The 22,017-nt window shown below is 35.3% G+C and overlaps 2 protein-coding genes, 1 long non-coding RNA gene and 5 other non-coding genes across 8 annotated transcripts; 3 read left to right on the forward strand and 5 right to left on the reverse strand.

The window, feature by feature from the left end:
* The first annotated feature begins 244 nt into the window (after nt 1-244).
* Nucleotides 245-2,329, forward strand: LOC132178483 (AAA-ATPase At3g50940-like). Its single transcript, XM_059590911.1, has 2 exons — nt 245-1,689; nt 1,841-2,329. Exons 1-2 carry the CDS (start codon nt 703-705, stop codon nt 2,327-2,329), a joined length of 1,476 nt encoding a protein of 491 aa, XP_059446894.1. The 5' UTR covers nt 245-702.
* A 70-nt stretch (nt 2,330-2,399) lies between these two features.
* On the reverse strand, nt 2,400-4,955 carry LOC132178620 (uncharacterized). Its single transcript, XR_009439845.1, has 3 exons — nt 4,439-4,955; nt 4,185-4,294; nt 2,400-2,945 (listed from the first exon to the last, which is right to left on the reverse strand). It is a non-coding gene; the product is annotated as an uncharacterized LOC132178620 (long non-coding RNA).
* Nucleotides 2,704-2,865, reverse strand: LOC132180128 (U1 spliceosomal RNA). The gene has a single exon (XR_009440024.1). It is a non-coding gene; the product is annotated as a U1 spliceosomal RNA (small nuclear RNA).
* Nucleotides 3,616-3,687, forward strand: TRNAM-CAU (transfer RNA methionine (anticodon CAU)). The gene has a single exon. It is a non-coding gene; the product is annotated as a tRNA-Met (tRNA).
* Nucleotides 4,612-4,772, reverse strand: LOC132180126 (U1 spliceosomal RNA). Its single transcript, XR_009440022.1, has one exon. It is a non-coding gene; the product is annotated as a U1 spliceosomal RNA (small nuclear RNA).
* A 938-nt stretch (nt 4,956-5,893) lies between the features above and the next one.
* TRNAK-CUU (transfer RNA lysine (anticodon CUU)) lies at nt 5,894-5,966 on the reverse strand. The gene has a single exon. It is a non-coding gene; the product is annotated as a tRNA-Lys (tRNA).
* An 817-nt stretch (nt 5,967-6,783) lies between these two features.
* LOC132177458 (U-box domain-containing protein 6-like) lies at nt 6,784-13,777 on the reverse strand. Its single transcript, XM_059589793.1, has 6 exons — nt 13,474-13,777; nt 12,323-12,410; nt 11,514-11,699; nt 11,216-11,323; nt 8,794-9,962; nt 6,784-7,874 (listed from the first exon to the last, which is right to left on the reverse strand). Exons 2-6 carry the CDS (start codon nt 12,371-12,373, stop codon nt 7,088-7,090), a joined length of 2,301 nt encoding a protein of 766 aa, XP_059445776.1. The 5' UTR covers nt 12,374-12,410; nt 13,474-13,777; the 3' UTR covers nt 6,784-7,087.
* A 7,109-nt stretch (nt 13,778-20,886) lies between these two features.
* Nucleotides 20,887-20,969, forward strand: TRNAL-UAA (transfer RNA leucine (anticodon UAA)). The gene has a single exon. It is a non-coding gene; the product is annotated as a tRNA-Leu (tRNA).
* Nucleotides 20,970-22,017: the final 1,048 nt, after the last annotated feature.

Genomic DNA, 22,017 nt, shown 5'->3' on the forward strand with positions numbered 1-22,017 from the left:
ATCTCAAGACTCAACTTTAGCTTATTTTGTTTTTGTTTTCTTTGTTAATTTGCTATCGTTGTATAGCTAGAAGGCTTACAAAGTCTTTAAGAGCGTATTTTATTGTGCACTTAGTTTAATTCGATGGTCCGCTTCCAATAAAAATTGGCTTAGAAAATGAACAAAAAAATTGGCCACTTGCAATACGCGACATAAAATTAATAAAAAAAACAAATAAATAAACATTCCTTTAGGTCACCACAACATTTTATTTTTTTTTCTAAACAAAAGAATAGGTACAGAAAAGTAGCTATTTCTTTGTGATTGGAACCTAAAATATGTTTCACGAGTCTGAAAGGTGTAGTGAGAATTGCTCAAGAAGCTTTTCCTTCCTACCATGTGGTTAACCTTGTCATATTTTCGCTAAGGTCAAGTGGCTTTTTCTTTGCGAGAATTGCTAGAGAAGCTTTTCCTTCCTACCACCACCACGTGGATGACCTTGTCATATTTTCGCTTTTAGAGCTACTTACGTATATCTATTCACGTCTAAATTGACTTGGCTTGATAATTTTGCGGGAAGCTTTCTAAGCTCTGAAGCTTCGAGTAGAAGATACACTTCCCCTTTTTGTCTTGTATAAAAGCCCTCTACCCAGAGTTGTAAGTATACTCCAAGCTTCCTCAATACCAGAACCATTAGTTTCCATACAAATCTTTCCCATAAGAATGTTTTCGCTAACAAGGATGCCTTCCACAACCTCAGTTCTATCAGCATATACCTCCTTCGCCGCATCCACAATGCTAGCCCGGACTATGATCAATGAGGTCAAAACCATAACTAGCCAGTTCATACCGCAACAACTCCAAGAGAATTTCTTATCGAGGTTTGCAGGCCTTTTTGGAAATCTCTCGTCTGAAATGACTCTCATCATTGATGAATACAGTGGGCTTTCCATCAATGAAGTTTTCCAGGCTTCTGAAGTCTATTTAAGCACAAGAATTACCCCCTCAATCGGACAGCTTAAGGTTTCAAAGACCCTGCATGAGAAGAACCTCACCATCAGCATCAACAAAGGAGAAAAGATTATCGACACATTCGAGGGAATACATTTCACATGGGAGTTCGTTTCCATTGAAAAGCAGAAATCACATTATGATTTTGAAAGCTATTCCGAGTCAACAGAAACGGCTGAACATAGATCAATTATGCTCAGTTTTCCCAAGAAATGCAAGGAAAAAGTGCTGAGCACTTACCTGCCATATGTAGCAAGCAGATCAAAAGCCATACAAGAAGAAAAAAAGGTGGTGAGACTGTATTCACTAGGAAACTCATGGGAATCAAGTCATCTTGAACACCCATCTACTTTCGACACACTCGCAATGGATCCAAAGCAGAAGAGAGAGTTGATGGATGACTTGGACAGATTTGTAAAGAGAAGGGAATTTTATAGGAGAGTGGGAAAGGCGTGGAAACGTGGGTATTTGTTGTATGGTCCTCCTGGTACAGGCAAGTCAAGCTTGATAGCAGCCATGGCTAATTACTTGAAATTTGACATCTATGATTTGGAGCTTACAAATTTACATAGCAATACGGAGCTCAGGAGACTGTTAGTCTCTACTGCAAACCGATCCATTCTTGTACTTGAGGATATTGATTGTAGCGTTGAGCTGAAAGACCGACAGTATGAAGGATTCAATCACGCCGATAGCCAGGTGAGTTTATAGATTGTAACCATTTCTTGCCACTGACTAATGATTTGCACCATTTGCAGGGTTACAAGCCAAAAACTGTTTTTATTTAAAGGCTATTTTTCAGTTGGTTGCTAAGAGTAAAGATGATTAACTTGTTCTCTCCAATTGACAGCTAACACTATCTGGGTTGCTTAATTTCATTGATGGGTTATGGTCGAGCTGTGGAGATGAGAGAATTATTGTGTTCACAACCAACTACAAAGACAGAATAGACCCTGCATTGTTGAGGCCAGGCCGCATGGACATGCACATCCACATGTCGTATTGCACTCCATGCGGGTTCAAGATCCTTGCTTCCAACTACCTAAGAGTCAAAACTCACAGCCTGTTCGCTGAAATAGAAGGACTCCTAAAAGAGGCAGAGGTCACCCCAGCAGAGGTTGCAGAAGAGCTGATGAAAAGCGACGACGCTGACATCGCCCTTACAGGACTGGTTGCATTCCTTCAACAGAAGATGCAGATGATGAAATGCGCCGAAGAATCTAAATTGGAAGGAGAAGTCATAGAACAAGGGAAACCAAACCCGAAAACCGAGGACAGTGAGAGAACTAAGAAGTCAAGGAAAGCAAGAAGGGGTAAAAAGCAAGCGATGAAAGGTTAAGATAGGAAATATTGTCTACTTGATTTGCTGCATCTGTCACTTGTCTTTGCAACATATTTGCATCTTAATGTGTGAAATAATCTGTTATTGTAATATAAAATAACTTTTCCGTGTGTTGCAAGTTCAATATATCAGTGCACAAATGTAGCACCGATGAAATAACAGACATCGAGTATCCTGACCTGAGCTAACATATACCCAACATCAATCACAGTTTACCTTGTCGACACAAATCGACCAAGGTTGGCTACAATTTAAAACACAAATGCAAACTCGTTGCACCCAACAAACATAGCTAGGCATTTCATCAAATAGCTTCACTGCAAGCAATTTCTAACCCCAACCAAGCACATAAGAATATGAAGTGTTTTGGAACGGGATCCGCACAAACGCAGGCTCCCACTATCACAAATTATGACATGGGCTCTGCCACTTGGGCAGACCTTAGGACAGCACAATTCCTAAAGTTCAATGGAAGCCACTGACCTAAGCCATGAGCCTTGTTGATCGCCCATCGACCCCGTCCAGGTAAGTAAATTTACCCGGGCTCGTGTTTATCGTTATATAATAGCGCCTCAGACTTGTTCTCCCTGCTTGTTTCCCATGTGGGATAACCCTACACCACAAAATGGAATGTACTCACAAAACGGAACTACAATATAACAGGGATTAGAGGAGAACTAGTGAAGTATTCAAGTAGAAAATTGCTTGATTGTAGGCACCAATAAAGTTTTTTACAACTCATTTATTCATTTCACAAGATTATTACAGCTTATTCTAAGAAAATAATTATTATACAATAATGCCTCTAAAATAAAGGGATTGCAAACTTGCAATAATATGCAATCATTATGATTATGGAAAATATTAGGAGAGAATATTATGGAAGGATATTATGAGAAATATCATGAGAATATTATAGAGATATTTTGGAATCCTATCATATCACAACATCCAGATATGATGATATCTGGCAAATGTCAAATGATAGGCAAACGTGAAACGAATTCAAAGGAGAAAAAGCAACAATTCTTGTGATAACGAGACAAAACTTCCGACTCCATCCTTAGTTTCTATAACCAATCAAACTATACTTATCACTGGGATAGAGGGGACAAAAGACAAAGTCACCTTAGAATCAGAATTCCCATATTAACGGTAACAAAACAACCCTAACAATCAAGATTTTTCTTTTTTATTTTTGTGCCTTTTATATGTTCCTTTGTATTATTGTTTTTCTTTGACAAAATCAAGATTGCAGAAAATAAAGCAGAGTCTCTCAACAAATCAGAGTGGCGCAGCGGAAGCGTGGTGGGCCCATAACCCACAGGACACAGGATCGAAACCTGTCTCTGATAAGAAGTAATTTTTTTCCAGCCTAACAATCGTTTCCTGAACACAAACAAATGAACAATCCATCATTTCTCAATTTATCTCAAAATCCGTCCGCTCATAATTTTTAATGGACTCGAAAGGCACAGATTCACCAACCCAATATCTTCTGGAAAACAAAGAACAATCCTAGTAAACTACAAAGTCCAAAAAAGGCATGATCAAGCACTTCTAAGTATCAAAATAAGCTGTTTAGACTTCTGAATTGTAATGATTTTTTGAGGTAGATGTACAATTCTATGAGCATTCTAAACATAAATTAGTTTGGAGTTTTGGGGGATAAATAAATAAAAATTAATTTCTGTCCTTGAGAAAACTTGTACACACATGCACGGTTTAACACAGAAAATTTTCGCTATGGCCCATTTTGTCAGGGACGCAATTTCTATCACAACATCCAGAGCCAAATGATAGGCAAACGAAAGGGCAACCAACAATTCTTGATCAAAGCACAAGCAGTCACCTTAGAATCGGAATTCTCATATTAACGGTAACAAAACAACCCTGGCAATCTATCTCCCTTGAAGCTTCCATTACCGCATCCAGCAGAGAACAAATCGACAGTAAAGAAACCTGCAACAATCACCCCGTGACCCGTGTCACTAAAGATTCATAAAGCCTCCCAACATTTTAAAAGGGCAAAATAAGAACCCATTGGAAACAAAAACCATAAAATAAGAAAAGTAAAGAATGATTAATTGGGTCATCAGCATTTACCAGAACATAGCAGTCTCCTCCAAAGCTACAAGAAGTTCCGCCGGTCCTCGTGTTTCCTTCTGCCCGTAGCAATGGAAGGACCTTTGGTAAAACACATCACACACGCAAAAACACAAAACATTTGGGAAAATGCCAAAAGACTTCGAAAAAGACAAAATTTGAAGCGTATTGGAACGGGGGCCGCGCGAACGCAGGCCCCCACTAACACAAATTATGACGTAGGTTCTGCCACTTGGGCAGACCTTAGGACAGCACCCTTCCAGAGTGCAATGGAAGTCACTGACCTAGGCCATGGGCCTTTTTGATCACCCATCGACCCCGTCCAGGTAAGTATGTTTCACGGAGCCCTGCTTTTTTCTTTATATCATAGCGCCTCTTCCTTGTTCTTCTTGCTTCTTTCCCATGTGGGATAACCTACACCATAAAATCGAATTTACTCACAACTCACAACTCACAACTTACAAGCCGATGTTAAAGAGGTGGCTCATTCAGTATCAATCGGCCATAAAATTTGTAAAAAGATGTTTGCTCTTCTAAAATTCTATCAATTCTATATGCTTTAATATTCGGTAATGATCATATTCTGCAATTGAAGTGATCCAGACCAGTGTGCAGACACCGTGAAGTCAAAGGCATGGGATGTAGAAAAATGAGATTGAGGGAGCGAGAATGAAGAATACATATTCATTAAAAAAATATATACATGCTTTAAAAAAATTAGCTACAATAAAAGTAATGTTGTTTTTTATACTCTATTCATATTGACTGACGTCGTGTGTTTTAAGTTATTTTTACATAAATCAATGTGAAAAATAATATTACTCCTTAAAAATAAATAAATAAATAAATTATTTAACTAAAATAAGAGCAATACTACTCTTTACATTCATTTCACACCAACTAACATAAACCGTATAAAATAGATGTAAAGAATAACATTGCTCCTAAAATAAAAATAAATGAATATTTACCTAAAATTTGCTGAGTCAAATGTAAATGTTTTAAATACTTTGATTAATGCAACAAAAGTGCCAATAAAAAATAAAAAACATTATATCCCAAAAATATCTCGCCATACTAATGTTTAGAGTCTTTGTTAAAAAATATATATATATTCTACTGGTTGATTGGACTGCCATTGGATGGTTATTGTAGGTGGCAGATTATAGTAAAATAGAACATCAACTGTGAAAGGAAGAACAAGATGGTGGATGATGGATCCCCTTTTCGAATAATGGATCCGGAAAATTGTTAACTTCAAAGTAACATCCTGATATTCAATCTGCAGCCATCTAGTGAAGATGGAAAATGAAACCACAACAATGAAATTGATGAGATAGAACAGCCATTGGTAAGGCTCGGCCCCAACCATTCTCCATCATGATTAGAAGATGACTAGATGAGGGGACCAAAAAAAAAAAAAAGAGAGCGAATGGATAAAAGAAAATTTTAGTACGCCCACCGTGGGGCTCGAACCCACGACCACAAGGTTAAGAGCCTTGCGCTCTACCAACTGAGCTAGACGGGCTTGATGGTATTTGCTTAAACCTTAAATATATTAATTAAACTTAATAGTGCAAATACCCATTCTACCACCAATAAGTTGTTATACACACTCCCACCTCTCTACACCAATTTTTTGTCACACCTATAGATGGCTTAAAACTACCATTGAATTTAGATAAATCATATAACTGACACATTAATATTATTGGATTTTAATTCAATGGTAGTTTTTAAAGCCACTTATAGGTGTGAATTGAGAATAAGTGTAGCATTACTCATTTCAAAATATTGACAACCAATTTCATTCAAGTGGACATAGATAAATGAGTAGATATTGAAACAATCTCCTGCATGTTCTTCCCCCCGACATATCCACTTTTGTATAATACCTAAGTTCTCATCAAGCTATTATATAAAAGTGGATATGCCTAATTAGGAAATTCAGTTTATCGCCGGCCCTCTTTCTATTTTCTATGAATCTCTTCAGGAGATTTGGTCAACTTCTTTTGTGACTTGCAACAATATCAAGTTGCAACTTTACTAAATATGAAAGCAAAACTGATAGTGGATATAGATCTGGCCTGTGCAATAAGGTGGCCCCATGTGAAAGACTGCTTGAGCCCTATTTGCTCTAGCTGCCCGAGCTGGTGGGGCCAAGGCAAAATCTCACATGAGCTCCAAACTACATGAATACCTGTTCAAACTAAGTAGAGTCCAATCAAGCTTTCACTGCAATTAGAACAACCCTATTGTACTGTTGTACATGAGCTCCATCCTTCAAGAATAGCATGATGCACAAGCAAAATCTTTTATCCTGGGCATTAGCCATAAGCAATTGGTAGAGCATTGAAACCTCTGCTGTATAATTTGATTGGCACTGATAGTCGTACATTTTAACCTACAAATGAAACTTCATATCCATCCAGACACGACTTTTCAACCGCGAATCTGAAGCTTAAATTGACATACATAATACACGTATTCCTACCCAAAAGTGGAAAACGAGAAGAGAAAAAACAAAAAATTCATAAATTACAGGGGCCTGTACATCTCTTCTCTATGAAACAAAATAAGTGATGCCCATGGGAACAGGACAGAAGAAGTGAAAAAGATGATGCAACAGAAATTTACAACGCTAACAATCTAACATTGATAAACCGAATAGCTCTTGCTTTTCCATAAGAAGCTAAAAGCTTTCCCCATTTTTCTTCTAGACATTGATTTACATGGTGGCTTTGGTTCCGCAGTAGGCATGGACTTATTGCTACTTTCAGCCAGCTGTTTCGTTTCAGCAGGTGGTTGGTCTCGTTGTCGCTGCTCCCGAAACAGCATCAAAAGTTTCTGAGCCTTCTCTTTTCCTCTTGAGGTCCCATTCACTGAGATCGAAACCAATGAAGGTATTACCCCTTCTTGTAGAACCATTTGGCTGCATTTCTCATTTCCATGACACAAAATCAAGAGACACGATGCAGCTTGCTCCTGCTCCATAAGTTCACCAATGTCCAACATTGTTGCTAGCCCACTAATAAGGCCAGGTGCTGATATCATTTCATCCTTTCCTGATTGACTTGAAGCCAGGTTTATAAGGACAGCTATGATTTTTTCCATCCAAATGTGATCACCAGAGGCCACAAGAAGGGGTTGGAGGCCCTTGATGATGCCGGCTGAAAGGAGGTTCGGAATATTGGAGGTGAGAGTAGAGAGATTATAGAGGGCATGGAGGGCATCAAGCTTGCTCTGAGGTTCAGGATTAGCTCGAAGGACCCGGGTTAAGAAAGGGACTGCCTGACTTGAGCCAATGATAGGCTTGGCTTCTTCAAGGAGGGACAGATTCAGATAGAGTGCAGTGGCAGATCCATGGGACTTGGGGTTGGAGATCATCTCCTCCAACAATGAAATTACTCCCGCTGCTAACATCATCTCCTTGTTTCTGAACAGAATATGAAAATAGCCCCACATTAAAATTTTAGAAGATCCTCATAGTTAACAAATTTGTGTGTTTGGGTAGCGCCCTTTCGCTTTTATTCAATTTTGATTACTTATAAAAAAAAAATTATTAAAAACAAAAACTTGTAATAAAAGCAAACACCCAAAAAATGTAACATGTTACACAAAGCTATTGGACCACACCCACATAAAGGTTTCAAATTATACTAAATAGACATCCAGCTTCTAACTATTAAAAGGATCCGACAAATACTTTAAGCCACCTATCTTTGTGCAGTTTTAAAACAATAAAATTCAACAACAAACATGTTCTCTCCATGAATGATGCATTTGGGGAATCCATTCAAGATGGATATTTCATTTTTCTTCATGCTAAGAATATGATGAATGCTTTATGCATAGAAACATATGTGTGTGTGTGTGTGTGTGTGTGTGTGTGAGTGTGTGTGTATATATATATATGTGTGTGTGTGTAAAAACACATGCACACACGCATATATATGTATGTACATATATCTTATATACATAAAAACAATGCTACAAATTAAACTCTTATATAACTCTTGTACAACTAAACTGATGTGGAGTCTTCATAAATCATTGGATCAACCTTTATTATTAAATCCAATGATTTATGGACACTCCATATCAACCCAGTTATAAAGGAGTTGTATAACAGTTGAGTTTTTAGATTTACTCCATATATAAATAAAGCATGCATTAATTCAAAAGAAATTGGAAATAAAATAAATCGACAAGATTATAGTTCGTTTGTGGTATTGACCATAATCACCAAAATTTGTGATGCATAACTCATATAGTTAAAATTTTGACAGAATTCTAAAAATATAGTGCATGGCCGAAAAGAAAACTTTGTCTTGCCATGTTTAATGTTTTAATACCTGCTATTGTTGACAGCTAGGTTGAAGAGAGCCATGGCTCCACTTTCCTGAGCCATTGCACTCCCTTCATGCACAGCTGAGTCTAGAAATTGCAAAAGAGCTTCCACGAACCCATTGGCCCCCATAAAGATCCTAGCCTCCTCATCATCCTTCAGCAACAACCTTATTTGCTCCACCACTTTGCACTTTTTCCTTAAATCTTCCCCCCCATCCAAGACAGACAGAAAATTCTGATAACTGTCCAATACACCAAGCTCAGATTCTTCTGGCTTAGGAGACAAACTTTCTGTTTCATTTCCTTCAGCCTCTTCTATGATACCACTCTCCTCTAAAGGGACAACCTTAACCCCCCTCAACTTGCAAGAGCCAACGCTGTCCCCAGATCTCGACTTTGCAGACTCAGACTCGGACAATGCCAGCCTCCAATAGTTGAGGTCAAGAGACTCTGGGGGGCCATCAGGAATAGAAACTCCATTATGGTCACACCAACTAGCAATGAGACCTTTAACACAGTAATTAGGAGTCAACGAGAGATGAGAGAGCTTCTGTTGAGTCTTTGGGCAGGTGTTATGCCCATCACTGAACCATTTCTCAATGCAGATCCTTTCATATGTTTGCCCTGACGAAATGATGACTGGATCATGCATAAGCTGCAAAGATATTGGACACCTCAGTTCTTCAGGCGGCATCTGCCCTGATCTCCTATTGTTTGGCTTGAAATTAAATGAATTAAGTTTTGACAGGTGCCGTTCAAAGGCTAGACCATTGCCACCATGTCCACCATCCTCAAGAGAACCTAGAACAGTGGGAGAACAAGGTGTTGAACCCTGTGAATCATTGTCATCAGAGATCTCACTTCTAAATAATTTGGAGTACTTTCTCATGAGATGTAAAAGATAAGCCACAATTGATTCCTTCCTCTTGTCTTCCTCCGCACGAGCTCTTTCTATGAGTTTCTTGAGAGCTCTTCTCTCAGTAAGAGCTGCTCTGGAAGAGGTTATTCCAAGTTTAGTAGCAGCCTGGTGAAAACATTCAAGCTCATTACTGTCATTACTGTTGTTGAATTTTTTCCCCTGCTGGAGCAATGCAATTATTTCATCGCCAACTTGCTTCTCTAACGGATCGAGTGAGAAAACAGTCTCCTCAAGCTCACTCACAATCTCCTGAATCTAAAAGGAAGTTGAAGTTACAAAAGGTGTCAAAGTACAAAAAAGTGATATAGACAAAAGTAAAAACAACAAAAGACGGCAAGACAATACCATCAAGAAGGATAACCTAGTCATTTATACAAATTCAAATGAAAATGTAATGACCACTTTATATTCAACCCATGACCCCTTGGGAAAAGATTTAAGTCTTGATACTATCAAGCCTCAACCCACCAAGGAAGTATAAAGATGCACCAGTGTCCTTTAGAGGACCATCCGGTGTGTCAGCAATGTTGAACCATTTGAAACAAGCTTATAAAATGTTCCACATCAGAATTCAAAATTCTCATTTCTTAAATTCTATACACCATCCATTCCAACTACCAATTACCTTACTAAGCAAGCTTTTCCCAAGCCACATGATGGAAGAAAAATCAAATATTAAAGGTTACATTCTTTTCTTTCCCTCTGTCCTGGGAGAAAAAGCAGGTTAACCCCTTACTAGCTAAAAAGGAGAAAAATTAAAAGAAATACTATTACTATTAACACTTATCAGCTCTCTTTATATTGAACTTCAAGTGGGTCCCTCACCATGGACGTGCAACACATCATCACATGGGGCCTAAATGATGGTCTGAAAACCAAAATTCCAGGCTTAAACTCACTGAAAGTCAAGTGGCTGTCAAAGTGTTATATTATTAACTTCAAATTTAGTTAACTCATGTCACCTCATCAACTTTGACCAATACATTTAGGACAATGGTCAGGAAGATTGGAGCTCGGATTGTAGAGGGGGCCATGGTACCCAATGTGATGAAGTGACCACATGCATAAAAATGCATGTCAACATCACCCAAAATGGACAAAAAAGCATGTAGCAAGACAACCAAAGCCATTCTGAATAAAGGAAAAAGCATCAAGCATGAACACAAGAGAACTCTTGTAACAGCATCGCCTTTTTATTAGGATATTATGCCAATGCCTGAGGTAATCATTTTGGCATTCCATCATAATTCTGCAGAAAGTCCTGGTTGAAGTATTCCTCAAAAAGAAATGAAATTTTGTCCACTCTTCTTATGACATACACACATAAACAAAGCTTCCCAGACAGTTAGAACTCAGCAAATAGATTCATCTATCTGATTTGAAAAACATAAGGAATGCAAAGATTCTTTCAAGTTAACTCAATCAAGCTATAGCTCATTCAATAAGTAGAAGAGGGGGCATTATGCATGCATGGCAAAGAAAACACTAAGAGCTTCAATAATAATTACCTGACAACCAATTGACTGTGGAACAATATCATCAACACGCCTGAGACTCTCTACAAGTGCACATCTTGCCTTCTCAAACTTTAAAAGAACAGAATCCCCAGTTATAGCCTGCATGATAAGAACAATTCCAATGGTAAAACATTGCTGAAGAGACACACCCCCTCTCAAAAAGAAAAACTTCACAGAAATTAGTGCAAAGTCCAATGATCACATAATGGATAGTTTATTACTAGCACATGTTATGATATTACAATTCATATTCTCACTATAAAATATCAATGCAATAAAGAAATCATACCAAGTAAAGTTTACTACATTCTGAACAATGTTGAAGAACATTCTTCGCCTTCTCAAGCGCCACATGCAATGAACATAATCCCTGAATGCCAGATTTGCTCCGAGGCCGTGCTGCTTCCAAGGAAGGGAATATTGATATTACTTTGCAATAAATTGCAGAGAGTGTCTTGCACATTTCTCCATGTAGCTGCATAAGGAAACACGTTGTGAGCTAATCATCCAGAGTAGTTGAACTGCATGTAAAGTATGAACTTTGAACAGTTTATGCTAAATACTATAATTCTATATAACTACAGCCCAAAATCAGGAAAGCCTTTTGGAAGAAAAACCAACTTATATTTGGAAAGAAGACGACCAAATTCTCGCCAAGCTCATATACCAATAATGATTTCAACTCACTAGTGATTTTGTTTAGGCAAGTAGAATTTTCTATTTACGAAGGAAACTCAGTATGTTAGACACAATTATCACCACCAAAAGGAACTGAATTCCAACATGTCTTATCCATGAATTCATCTGGAACCCAACTTCAAAAACCACCAAGATCTACAACTGTCAACTAGATTAATCAAGAGAAAAATAGTAGAAGCACTCAAAAGTATAATTTCTTTAATTTCCCAAAAAAAAAGCCCATATAACAAAATGAAAATGAAAATCCGTAGAAAGATTTAGAATTAATAGACAAATAAGTTACCCAGTCCCATGTAGATGAGATGGCATCTATTCAGCGTTAAAATTTAACAAGCAAACAAATAAATTACTAAATAACATTTTTCACAAAAATGCCAAATCCAAGCATTACACTGATACCTTGGCATCACTTGCTGCAAATAAGTTTTCTTCAACCTCCGTAATGTCCATTATTGAATTAGGAAAACTAGAGATAGGCTTAGTTCATCTGGATAGGAAAAGAAAAAAAAAAAAATCAGCAAACGCTTAGGAACCTCTCTTCTGCTTAGCTCAAGAAGGATACCAGTGACAAGTCCAAACTGGTATAGCTAAAGAAACTTTGTTGCATAAAGGCATGCTAAAAAATCCAAACAGAAAATTATTTTGATAAAAGAAGCTGGAATCAACAATATACATGGCAAACCAATGAATGTAACGCTTACACCGTTTGGTTGCTTTGAACTGACGAAAAATAAAAGAAAAACGAAATCAAACATTTTGCATTCCATTTTTAGGGGGGGGGGGAGATTAATTGAGGTAACTAAGCCGATTATTGTATTCGGCTCAATTGAATGGTGGAAAAGAAATCTCTAGTCCAACATTTTCTCACCAACCAAACAGAGCTTTGGCACAAATAAAAAAAAAATGAGCCTTTAAACACAGACACCCAATAAAAGAAAAGGTCGTCAGCACAGTGAACTATTATTTGTTTATAGCATTCTATAAAACGCAATTGATCCAGACAAGACAGAACAAGAGGAATGATGAGAAAAAAGAAAAAACTATTTGATTTTGACATTTCATCAAACACAAATCCTGACTCATCAAGCAAAATTCACAAACAAAAACATACATTGAAACAGGAATGACGGCATAAAAAACGCATAAATTGATTTTGAATTTCGATCGAATACCCAAGATTCAAGATGCCCAAGTAAATGGAATTCGAAAATGACTTCCTAAATAGAGATCTTTAGCTTGGAAGAGACCCAGAGATGACCATCAGCTAAGAAATTCCAAATACAGATACAAAACAGTGCAATCCACATTTATAGGAACCACTTAGACAAATAAAGGCACTACCTAACCATAAAAACGCGAATTGCCTACGCAATGTGATTCACATCCAGAAAAAGGAAAAAGAAAACACGGAGACAAAATTAAAATAGAAAAGAAAAACATTTTCACAAAACAAATCACAGCTCAAAACTCCAAAAATCCAGAGAACGGAAACAGAACTAGACGCTAAGTATTTGAGTGAGGGAAACTAGGGATTGGCACCGAAAACGCACCAGAAAAAACGGAATCAAGCCAAGGAGGCTTCATACAAGAGCATTTACAAGAATCCCGGGAACCAAACAGAAAATTAGGGTTTCCATGATCCGCGAAGTTCCATCTCATTACACTTGGTAGGTTTTAGAGGATCCGAATAGAGAGAGAGAGAGAGAGAGAGAGGGAGGGAGATTAGGCTTTCTGTTATTTCAGTGGGCTTACATGGAAAGGAAAGGAGTATTGGAAATCGGATTTAGATTTTCAAAGATTTGAAGGGTTTACTTCAAGGGAAATAACTGAGTGAGAGGGGGTTTTTTTTTATGATGGACTTGATTAATTGTTTATTAGATAATAACAAAAAAAAATTGGGAAGAGGGAATTGGGAATTTTTTCGCCGCTTTTGTCTCCCCGGTTCACCGGCCGACAGTTGCCGACCTCCTCGTTTGTCGGTTATTAGATCTGTCATAAATGTAATTGATTGACGCAATTGTCCTTCTTCATTGATTTTTTTTTTTTATCCTTTATTATTATTTATTATTTTTGACCAAGTTGGGAGAAATCCACAAGTCAAGGCCCCTTCACTTGCTTCTCTCTCTCTTGGTACGGATTTGAGGGGTTTACAAGTTTATAAATTTAGCATGCATGAGTCATACATTGAAGTTGATTAGTTGATTGACCAGGAAATATAGGGTATGTTTGTTAAACCCTTGTAGACGACATGGATTTATGAGGGAAAAAATATAAATATTTTATATAAAAAAGTAAAAAAATAAAATAAAAATAAAGTGAATGGTAGTGAGAGGAGAGGTAGAGATTTAATAAACGAGGTTATATTTGGCCAACTCATGCCGGGAGACAAATTAGGGAGTCAATAATTTGAGTTGAGAGACAAAATTTAAATTGCAAGTCTCGACTAGACCACAAAAGCCAATGCAAAAAAACAAAATACATAACAAGCAATAAGACCCAACTAGAAATAAAATTCAAGTAACCAATCAACCGTGTTAGCATAATGATTGCTTAGAAGATGTCGGGATTGTAGTATAAAGAACAATCACTCAATAGTTTCAATCCAACAACCCTGTGATTCCAAGTGAAAAATTTGATCGAGGTGATATCCCACCAATCAGCATTAAATCTAGCACATAATCTGGCTAAAGGCCATATCTCGCATTAAGCGTAGAATCCAGTACGACAGTTAGTTAGGAATATATTCTACTAATGGACGCTCCACATAAGAAGATCATATTTTATTTAGTAACTTAAATATCGAAGAGTTCTCCTATTGAAAATTCCCAACAAGTCTCCGACTTTTTCTATTTATCTTATAGCCATTCATTTATTAGACTTACCGCATGATGAAGTATATCATTGCATGTAACCATTATTTCAATTAAAAGAAGAAAACATGTTTTAGATAAATTAATTTTTCTCGGGCTTTAACTAACTTCAATTAAGGTCACACAAACATAGCTTTACATTAAAAAAATGTGTTACAAAATAATTAAAAATCATTAAAGCAACCTTTCATCATAGTACTTCATAATAATATATTAAGTACAAGAAATAACTAAATAACTACGTACTTGTTTGTTGTGTACAAAACAAAATAAAAAAATTAGCCTCAATCCCTACCAATAATGCCATGACATTTTAGGAATATATAGATGCTCATTGCGCACGGGCCTTGAAAGTCATCATTCCTCACACCTAATATAAAAATAATGAGTCATGATTCAGAGCACGTCGGTGTGTTTCAACAGTGAAGCACGCCAGGTTAAAAAAAAAAAATTTCAAAAAAATTAAAATAATAAAATAATAATAAAAAAAAAATCACGGCCGGCGTGCTTCAACAGTGAAGCACGCCGGTCGTGCTCTATATCTTTACCCAAAAATAATATATTAAGCACCAATTCACTTGTAAATTGGTGGTATTTTTAAAGGAAAATGTTTGGGTACTATAATTTTTATTATCGCTTTGGTATGGTCTACATTCAGTCTTAATCAAATTTAATTGATTAGCGATTGATACTATAAATAGCAGAAAAACTTATAAGCCGATGCGATAATTCACATAACATTGTCACGCTACTCAAAATCAAATTTAATTATTTTGTGGTTGACGTTGTAATTGTTACGTTAATTGCAACGTCAATTTATAATTGTCATACAGTAAAAGTTATAGTACCCTTAACATTTAACATTTTAAAATGAGTAATGCTACATTTATCATTGCATTTTGGATTATTTGTTATTAAATTTTAATCAAATATTGATTATTCGTGTGAAAAAGTGTGAGAAAAAAATATATATAAAAATAGTACAAATTTTAATAATGTATGATCGGAATATTGAAGAAAAAAATTATTATTTTTTTAATATATTTCATTGCTTTTCATTTTCTCTATTTGTTTTTTCGCAAAAATTCTGGTACTACTTGTTAATCATTTAGATTCACACTGTGTGATCCAAAGCTTTTATCAGAATCAATGATAAACAACACTTTGGAAAAAGAAAAAGAAAAAGAACAAAAAAAAAACGATAAACAACACTTACAATTACAAAAGTCTGATGAGGGTACTTTCGTCAACCTGAATTAACATGATTAAATTGGCAGCGGCTGTCTCCACGCAGTTGTACGGAAACAAAAATCAACGATTCTGTCTGATTATAAAAATGTGGGCTCACTGAAGTCCACGTGGTTGTATTTTTCACCACCCATTTTTAGCATGCTCTTTTCTGACTTTTAGTAACTCAGTTAACTCACCGTCCAGATCCGTAACTCACGGAATCAGCACTGTAGTTTTCCCCACTATCAGAATCGGCGTTAAAAAAAAAAAAAAACAGACGGGAAAGAGTTCAATTGTAAAAATCCCTCCAAAATTACAGTTTCTTAGAGCTAATAAAATTCCATTCAATGACTTATTCACAAATTAGTAGTATGAGTTATTTAAAATTTTTAAATAATGTGACACAATATACATTATTAAATCTACTCAAATAAAATACAAACAATAAAATAATTTATCTTCGTTTTACTTAACATTGAATGAAAATATCATGTTTGATTAAAAATAGTGGGAAAACTTCTTAAAAAAAGGTTTTTTTTCAAAATAAACAAATACAATGCTATTTTTATATCATTGTATTTTAATAATAATTAATCAAAGTCGTGGAAGTATTAAAAGCGTCTTTACACGAGTTGGTCGTGCGCCGCACAATGAGAAAAAAATGGATTCGAACTAGTGACCTCAGTTTCATAAGTCGTGTTCCTCAACCGATTAACTAATGGTTAAGAGTTTTTTTTTTTTTTTTTCTAAATGTAAAGTTTTAAACAGTGCCTTACAGGCACACGTCCAACATCTTTGCAGTAGTACACATGGCCTTTATTTGCTGAACATTCTAGTTGTTTACTTAAGGTGTGATTGTAGGAAGAAGGGCACCCCGTTCATTTGGGACGTTGCTTGTAGATGCCATATTATATGATTCTGTTCAAAATTATTCCAAATTTTTATAGTTGTGGTCAGTTAATATACCCACCTTACGCTACTACTACATTATTTTAATTAATGTATACTGTAGTGGCTGCGTCACGGTGGCTCAATTATGAATTAACCACCCATATACAACTTATATATATATAAAGCTATATGTTAAGGACTAACTTTGATCTAAAATCATACAAAGCAAAATCTTTATGATCATATCATTTTATCGCCCTTTAAAATCTAATGTTTAGGATAGACATTTTGATCGACACTTACTCGATGATTTTTCACATGCATTAATGTTGTCTTAATGCACCAGTCGTGATTTTTCAGTTCAATGAAATGATTGCGTGACTGAAATGTTGGGTTGTACACAAAACAATAGCATGCTTATATCCCAATTCCTTTTGGATTTTATTAATATTGACTAATTGTGGACGTTACCTTTAAGGAAACTATCTATTTACTTACTTTCATGCTGAGCAGTTTAATCATGTCCCCCACGGCATTGAATGAGACATTTAATACCAAACTTTGTCTCTAAAGGTTAAGAAAAGTTTGACATTGTGCTAAAATGGTTGCCTTGTTGGGATTTATGAGAAAGCGTAGGCACAGATCCATATTCTAGACGGGGTTTTGTGGTAAATATATTGTTAGGTTTGTTACTATTTTGGGGTACTTTTTGTTATTTGTATAACAAAAAGAAACTATAATGTGACATAAATGTGAAATTTGTTTTTGTGTGTTTTATGTTTGAGAATAACTTTAACAGGTAATGGTGTAAACTGAGTGTTAGAGGTGTCAAAAATTACTGAAAAATTGGAACCAGAAAACTGGAAATTGGGGAGCCAGTTCCGGTTGCAAAAACCCAAAAACTGAGGACCTCGGTTCCAGCCCCAATTTTTGGCACCCGATTATATCCATGAAACAGGAACCGGGTGTATATATATTAAACCGGTTAAAAAAAAAAAAAAACAATTTTCTTAAAAAGCTGGTTACCGGGACCCGGTTCCCAGTTCTGGTTGCCCAAAACCAAGAACCAGGGTACTCAATTTTGGCCAAAAATCAAGAAACAGGACCGAATTGACACCTCTATTGAGTGTTTTACACACTCCAATAAGAAGCAGACGTGTTAGTTTGAAGTACCAACAAATAATATAACTTTTCACACCAAATAAATTATCTTTTATTAACAAAATTTATCATAAAAAAAAATTCCCTATTGATAAAATCACATGATCTACCGTCTTTGTTGGTTTTGGAGACTCTGGTATTGAGAGTTCAGAGGTGAGTGGGGGGTTTGGTGATAAGTGGTGGGCATTATGTTAGAATTAGTGAACAAAAATGAATGGCATTGATTTGAATTAAATATATAATGTTTTTCATTTCAATTGTATTTGGTATTTTTACTTGATATGTCAAAATTCTATTGAAGGTTGCAAAAATAAGTTGTACACCACATCCTGATATAAGAATCTCTCTGTGTTTTAAGTCGTTTATTTTGTTTATAAATAATAATAATAATAATAAAATTAAAGAGAATAAAATGGAGAAGAAGATAGAGGTGTAAAAAGTTTGACATTGTGCTAAGTGGCGGTTGGAATTTTGGAAGAAGCGTGTGGGTGGAGAATTTTTTTTTTAGATGTGATTGTGGAGTAATGATACAAGGAGAATTAGAGTTTTTCTCTCCCAAATGTGATGTAACTTTTAAAATCACAATTGAATTTGAAATGATCATCATTTAATTTTGATTTATTGGTGATTTTAAATGCCACATCACATTTGGGAGAACTCTAGTCATTCTTATATCATTACTTGTGATTGTGTAGTAATCTCAAAATTTGTCTTAAAACATTTATAATTATACAAAATAGAAAAAGAAAATAAACAACAAAGTTTTCTTTAAAATTTAGTTGGAAGATTTTTTTTAATTAAGCTTATTAAATTAACACACATATATATAATTTTTATATACATTTTTTAGAATACATGTAAGAATTAATAGAGATCATATACTCTATTTAAAATATATTTAAAATAAATTATTTCAACTCAAATTTTTTTTAAATAAAAAAACTTTTATCCCTCAATAAAAGTCAGATATTTACGCTAATATGGTTGGGATTTTGGAAGAAGCGCGAGGAGGGATCTGTATTTTAAATGTGATTGGGCGGTAACAGTAATGGTGTGGGCCAAGAGAGTCGAAGACTAAAACCGCGGTGTCGGATTTGGGTCCCAGAGAGCACTAGAAACAAAAGCGTCACGTCTATGAGAGTCCGAATCAGATTTTGGATTATGCATGCAAATCCATATTTTCCACCTCTATAACGGGAAAATTAAAGGATATAGCTTTCTTTGACCTTTGACCAAACCCTTTTTTCCCCCATTAAATCATTAATTAAATCCAACATATGACTACGTGCTTATCATTTTATCACCTAAACACTATTTATGGTTCTGTTTGTTAACCTTTATTTGTTTTTTGTTTTTTGTTTTTTTTTATTCTCAAAATAAAAGATATTAATAATTAATTAAATTACAAAACTTAAAAACAAATTTCACTTTTTTTAAAAATAATAAAAAAAATCCAAAACACATTAACAGACAAAATTAGCAAGGCCAACAACGTTAACTAGGCAGCCCAATTAATTTGAATTTTTTTTTAAAAAAAAGAAGAAGTTATGCTGGAGATGAAGGTTGGCACAATTATGATCTTTTCATAATGGGTGTCTTTCAAGGCTGACGGTCCCATTAACTTTTTTTTCAGTCTCATTCATGATTTTACTCATTGATGTCCAATGATCATCCCTTCCGGTAACTCTGGGGGGTGAAAAATTGGCAGCATGTATATATAACTGAATAAACAGTTGTCAAATTCCATGTGTATATATATTTTTATCTTTTTACTTTTATAAGGAATGAGAGTGAGATCCTAATTCTATATTTTTCTCCGTTTATTAAATGTAAAGATTCAATGGTGAGCTTTTACTATTAAGTGCTCTTATGCCATAGCTTTAATGTTAGAAAGGCATGTAAATCATCACAAACAGCTTTCATGACAGCCATACATACATAAATTAAATTTCTAGCGTGGGCATCATTAGACAGGGGTCCAACCTAAACTAGTCCTGCGTTGACCACGTTCACTTTAATTTTGCAATAAGTGGTCGCTGGCCTTTCTCTGAATTACTACATTTGCCAAACAAAAAGATAACTGGTTGTTGTCCCTTAACGGTGTGTTTGGAAAAAAAAAAAAAACTCAATTATTAATTTTAATATTTTTATTTTTTACATCACATTAATCACTTTTTATTATTATTTAAATAAAAAAATTACTATAAAATTATTTTTTTTTATATAAAATATTTTTTATTTTTTTTTTACATCAATCAAATCAGCTACAGTCCACTTTATTTTTTAAGTTTTTTGGCAAACACACCTTAAATCGATTTAAGGAGATCACTTAGTACAACTAAATAAATGAGACTACATGTTTGAACAACTACTCATTGTATAATAACTCATACGCTATTAAATTTAATTTAAATTATGAAATAATTCATCTTAGGTGGGATATTTACAGCTTGGTAAATTCTACTAAAATATTTATCCGGGTAAGTTTTGCATACCGAAAGCACTGTTATGATTGTGCATATATATGGAGGACCACATAGTACATATGTATAGTTGGAGTGCTGGGGTCATGGATTGCATGTGATCATCAAGTGTTGGTAGCGTCCACGTTCTTTGCATGAAAACATATAATTAAGAGTGCATGCTATGATTTGACTGGAAAAAGTCTGATGGGCTGTATCCCCTAATATACGCAGCTGTTTTTGATGAGGAAACCTTTGTTGATGTGATCTGCCAGAACGCCTCCAAAAAGAAAAATGTTATAAAATGTTATTTAGGTATATACGTATTTTGGACCACCGTATGTCAGTAGCTGGTTTGCCCGAGAGGTTAAGGGGGAAGACTTAAGATCTTCTGCACATAAGTGCGCATGGGTTCGAACCCCATAGCCAGCAGAAACAACATACTTTTTGGAATTATTTATCAGGCAACTCAAGTCGACAAAAGGTTTTGTTTTGTTTTTTGTTTTTTGTGGTTCCTGGGCAGTGGGCAAATGACGTCAACAAAAGTTCTACCAAATAAAAGGGCCCAACTTTTATTATGGATACGTATCTTCTTGCAAAAGCAGACCAACCCTTTTCCTCCTCAATTTTTATTTTAATTCAAAGTGGAAAATGGGAAATGAGAAGATTACAAAAAAAATAAAAAATAAATGAGACAATGTTAACCACAAAGAAGTGAAAATGAGTCAAATAAATAATATGATTCATTGAAAGCTCTGTTTTAGGCTCCCGACCAATGCTACTCTAGTAGTATTTTCTTATCTTGTAGGTGACCCATCGTCGGATTCGCCCGTTCAAAAATTTTCTTTTGCATTCTCCATTCTCAAGTGAATCAGAGAGAATCATTTTAACCGTAGGACATTTTCTACTTATATTTAAATTTAACACAATGATTTTTGCCCCACATTATAATTCAAGAACTATTTAATATAAATTATTTGTTGCATAGTTAGAGTAAAATATTATTTTTTGACAGTTGAAACACCCTATCCTTTTTTTGAACGGGGAGTTCAAACCACACTTTTTCTATTAATAGTAAAGGCTTATTGAGCTGAAAGGGCTATACAATATATAGTAATCTTATAGACCATATTTTTATTAACCTAAAATTGATATGGCTTTTAAAATTATTATTGAATTTATAATTTATCACTATTAAATTTTAATATAAATTTAATTTAAAAAGCCAAACCATTACTCATACAATAAAATACTTTACCAATTGAGTTAACTCGGGCACAGCCTGCCATGACTAGGGGTGGGCAAATACCTGCAAAACCTGCCCCACCCATTTTTCCTAAGAAAAATGCAGATTCGGGTTGATTTATCAATTATCCGTACGGTTCGAGTCAGATTATGGGTTGCTAGTTTAAAATACCGGATCCTAGACCTGACCCGTTTAACACAAAACATAATATCTCATTCTTCTCTCACGCCTCCC

This window comes from Corylus avellana, chromosome ca4 (genome assembly GCF_901000735.1).
Source record: "Corylus avellana chromosome ca4, CavTom2PMs-1.0".
Taxonomy (NCBI): Eukaryota; Viridiplantae; Streptophyta; class Magnoliopsida; order Fagales; family Betulaceae; genus Corylus; species Corylus avellana.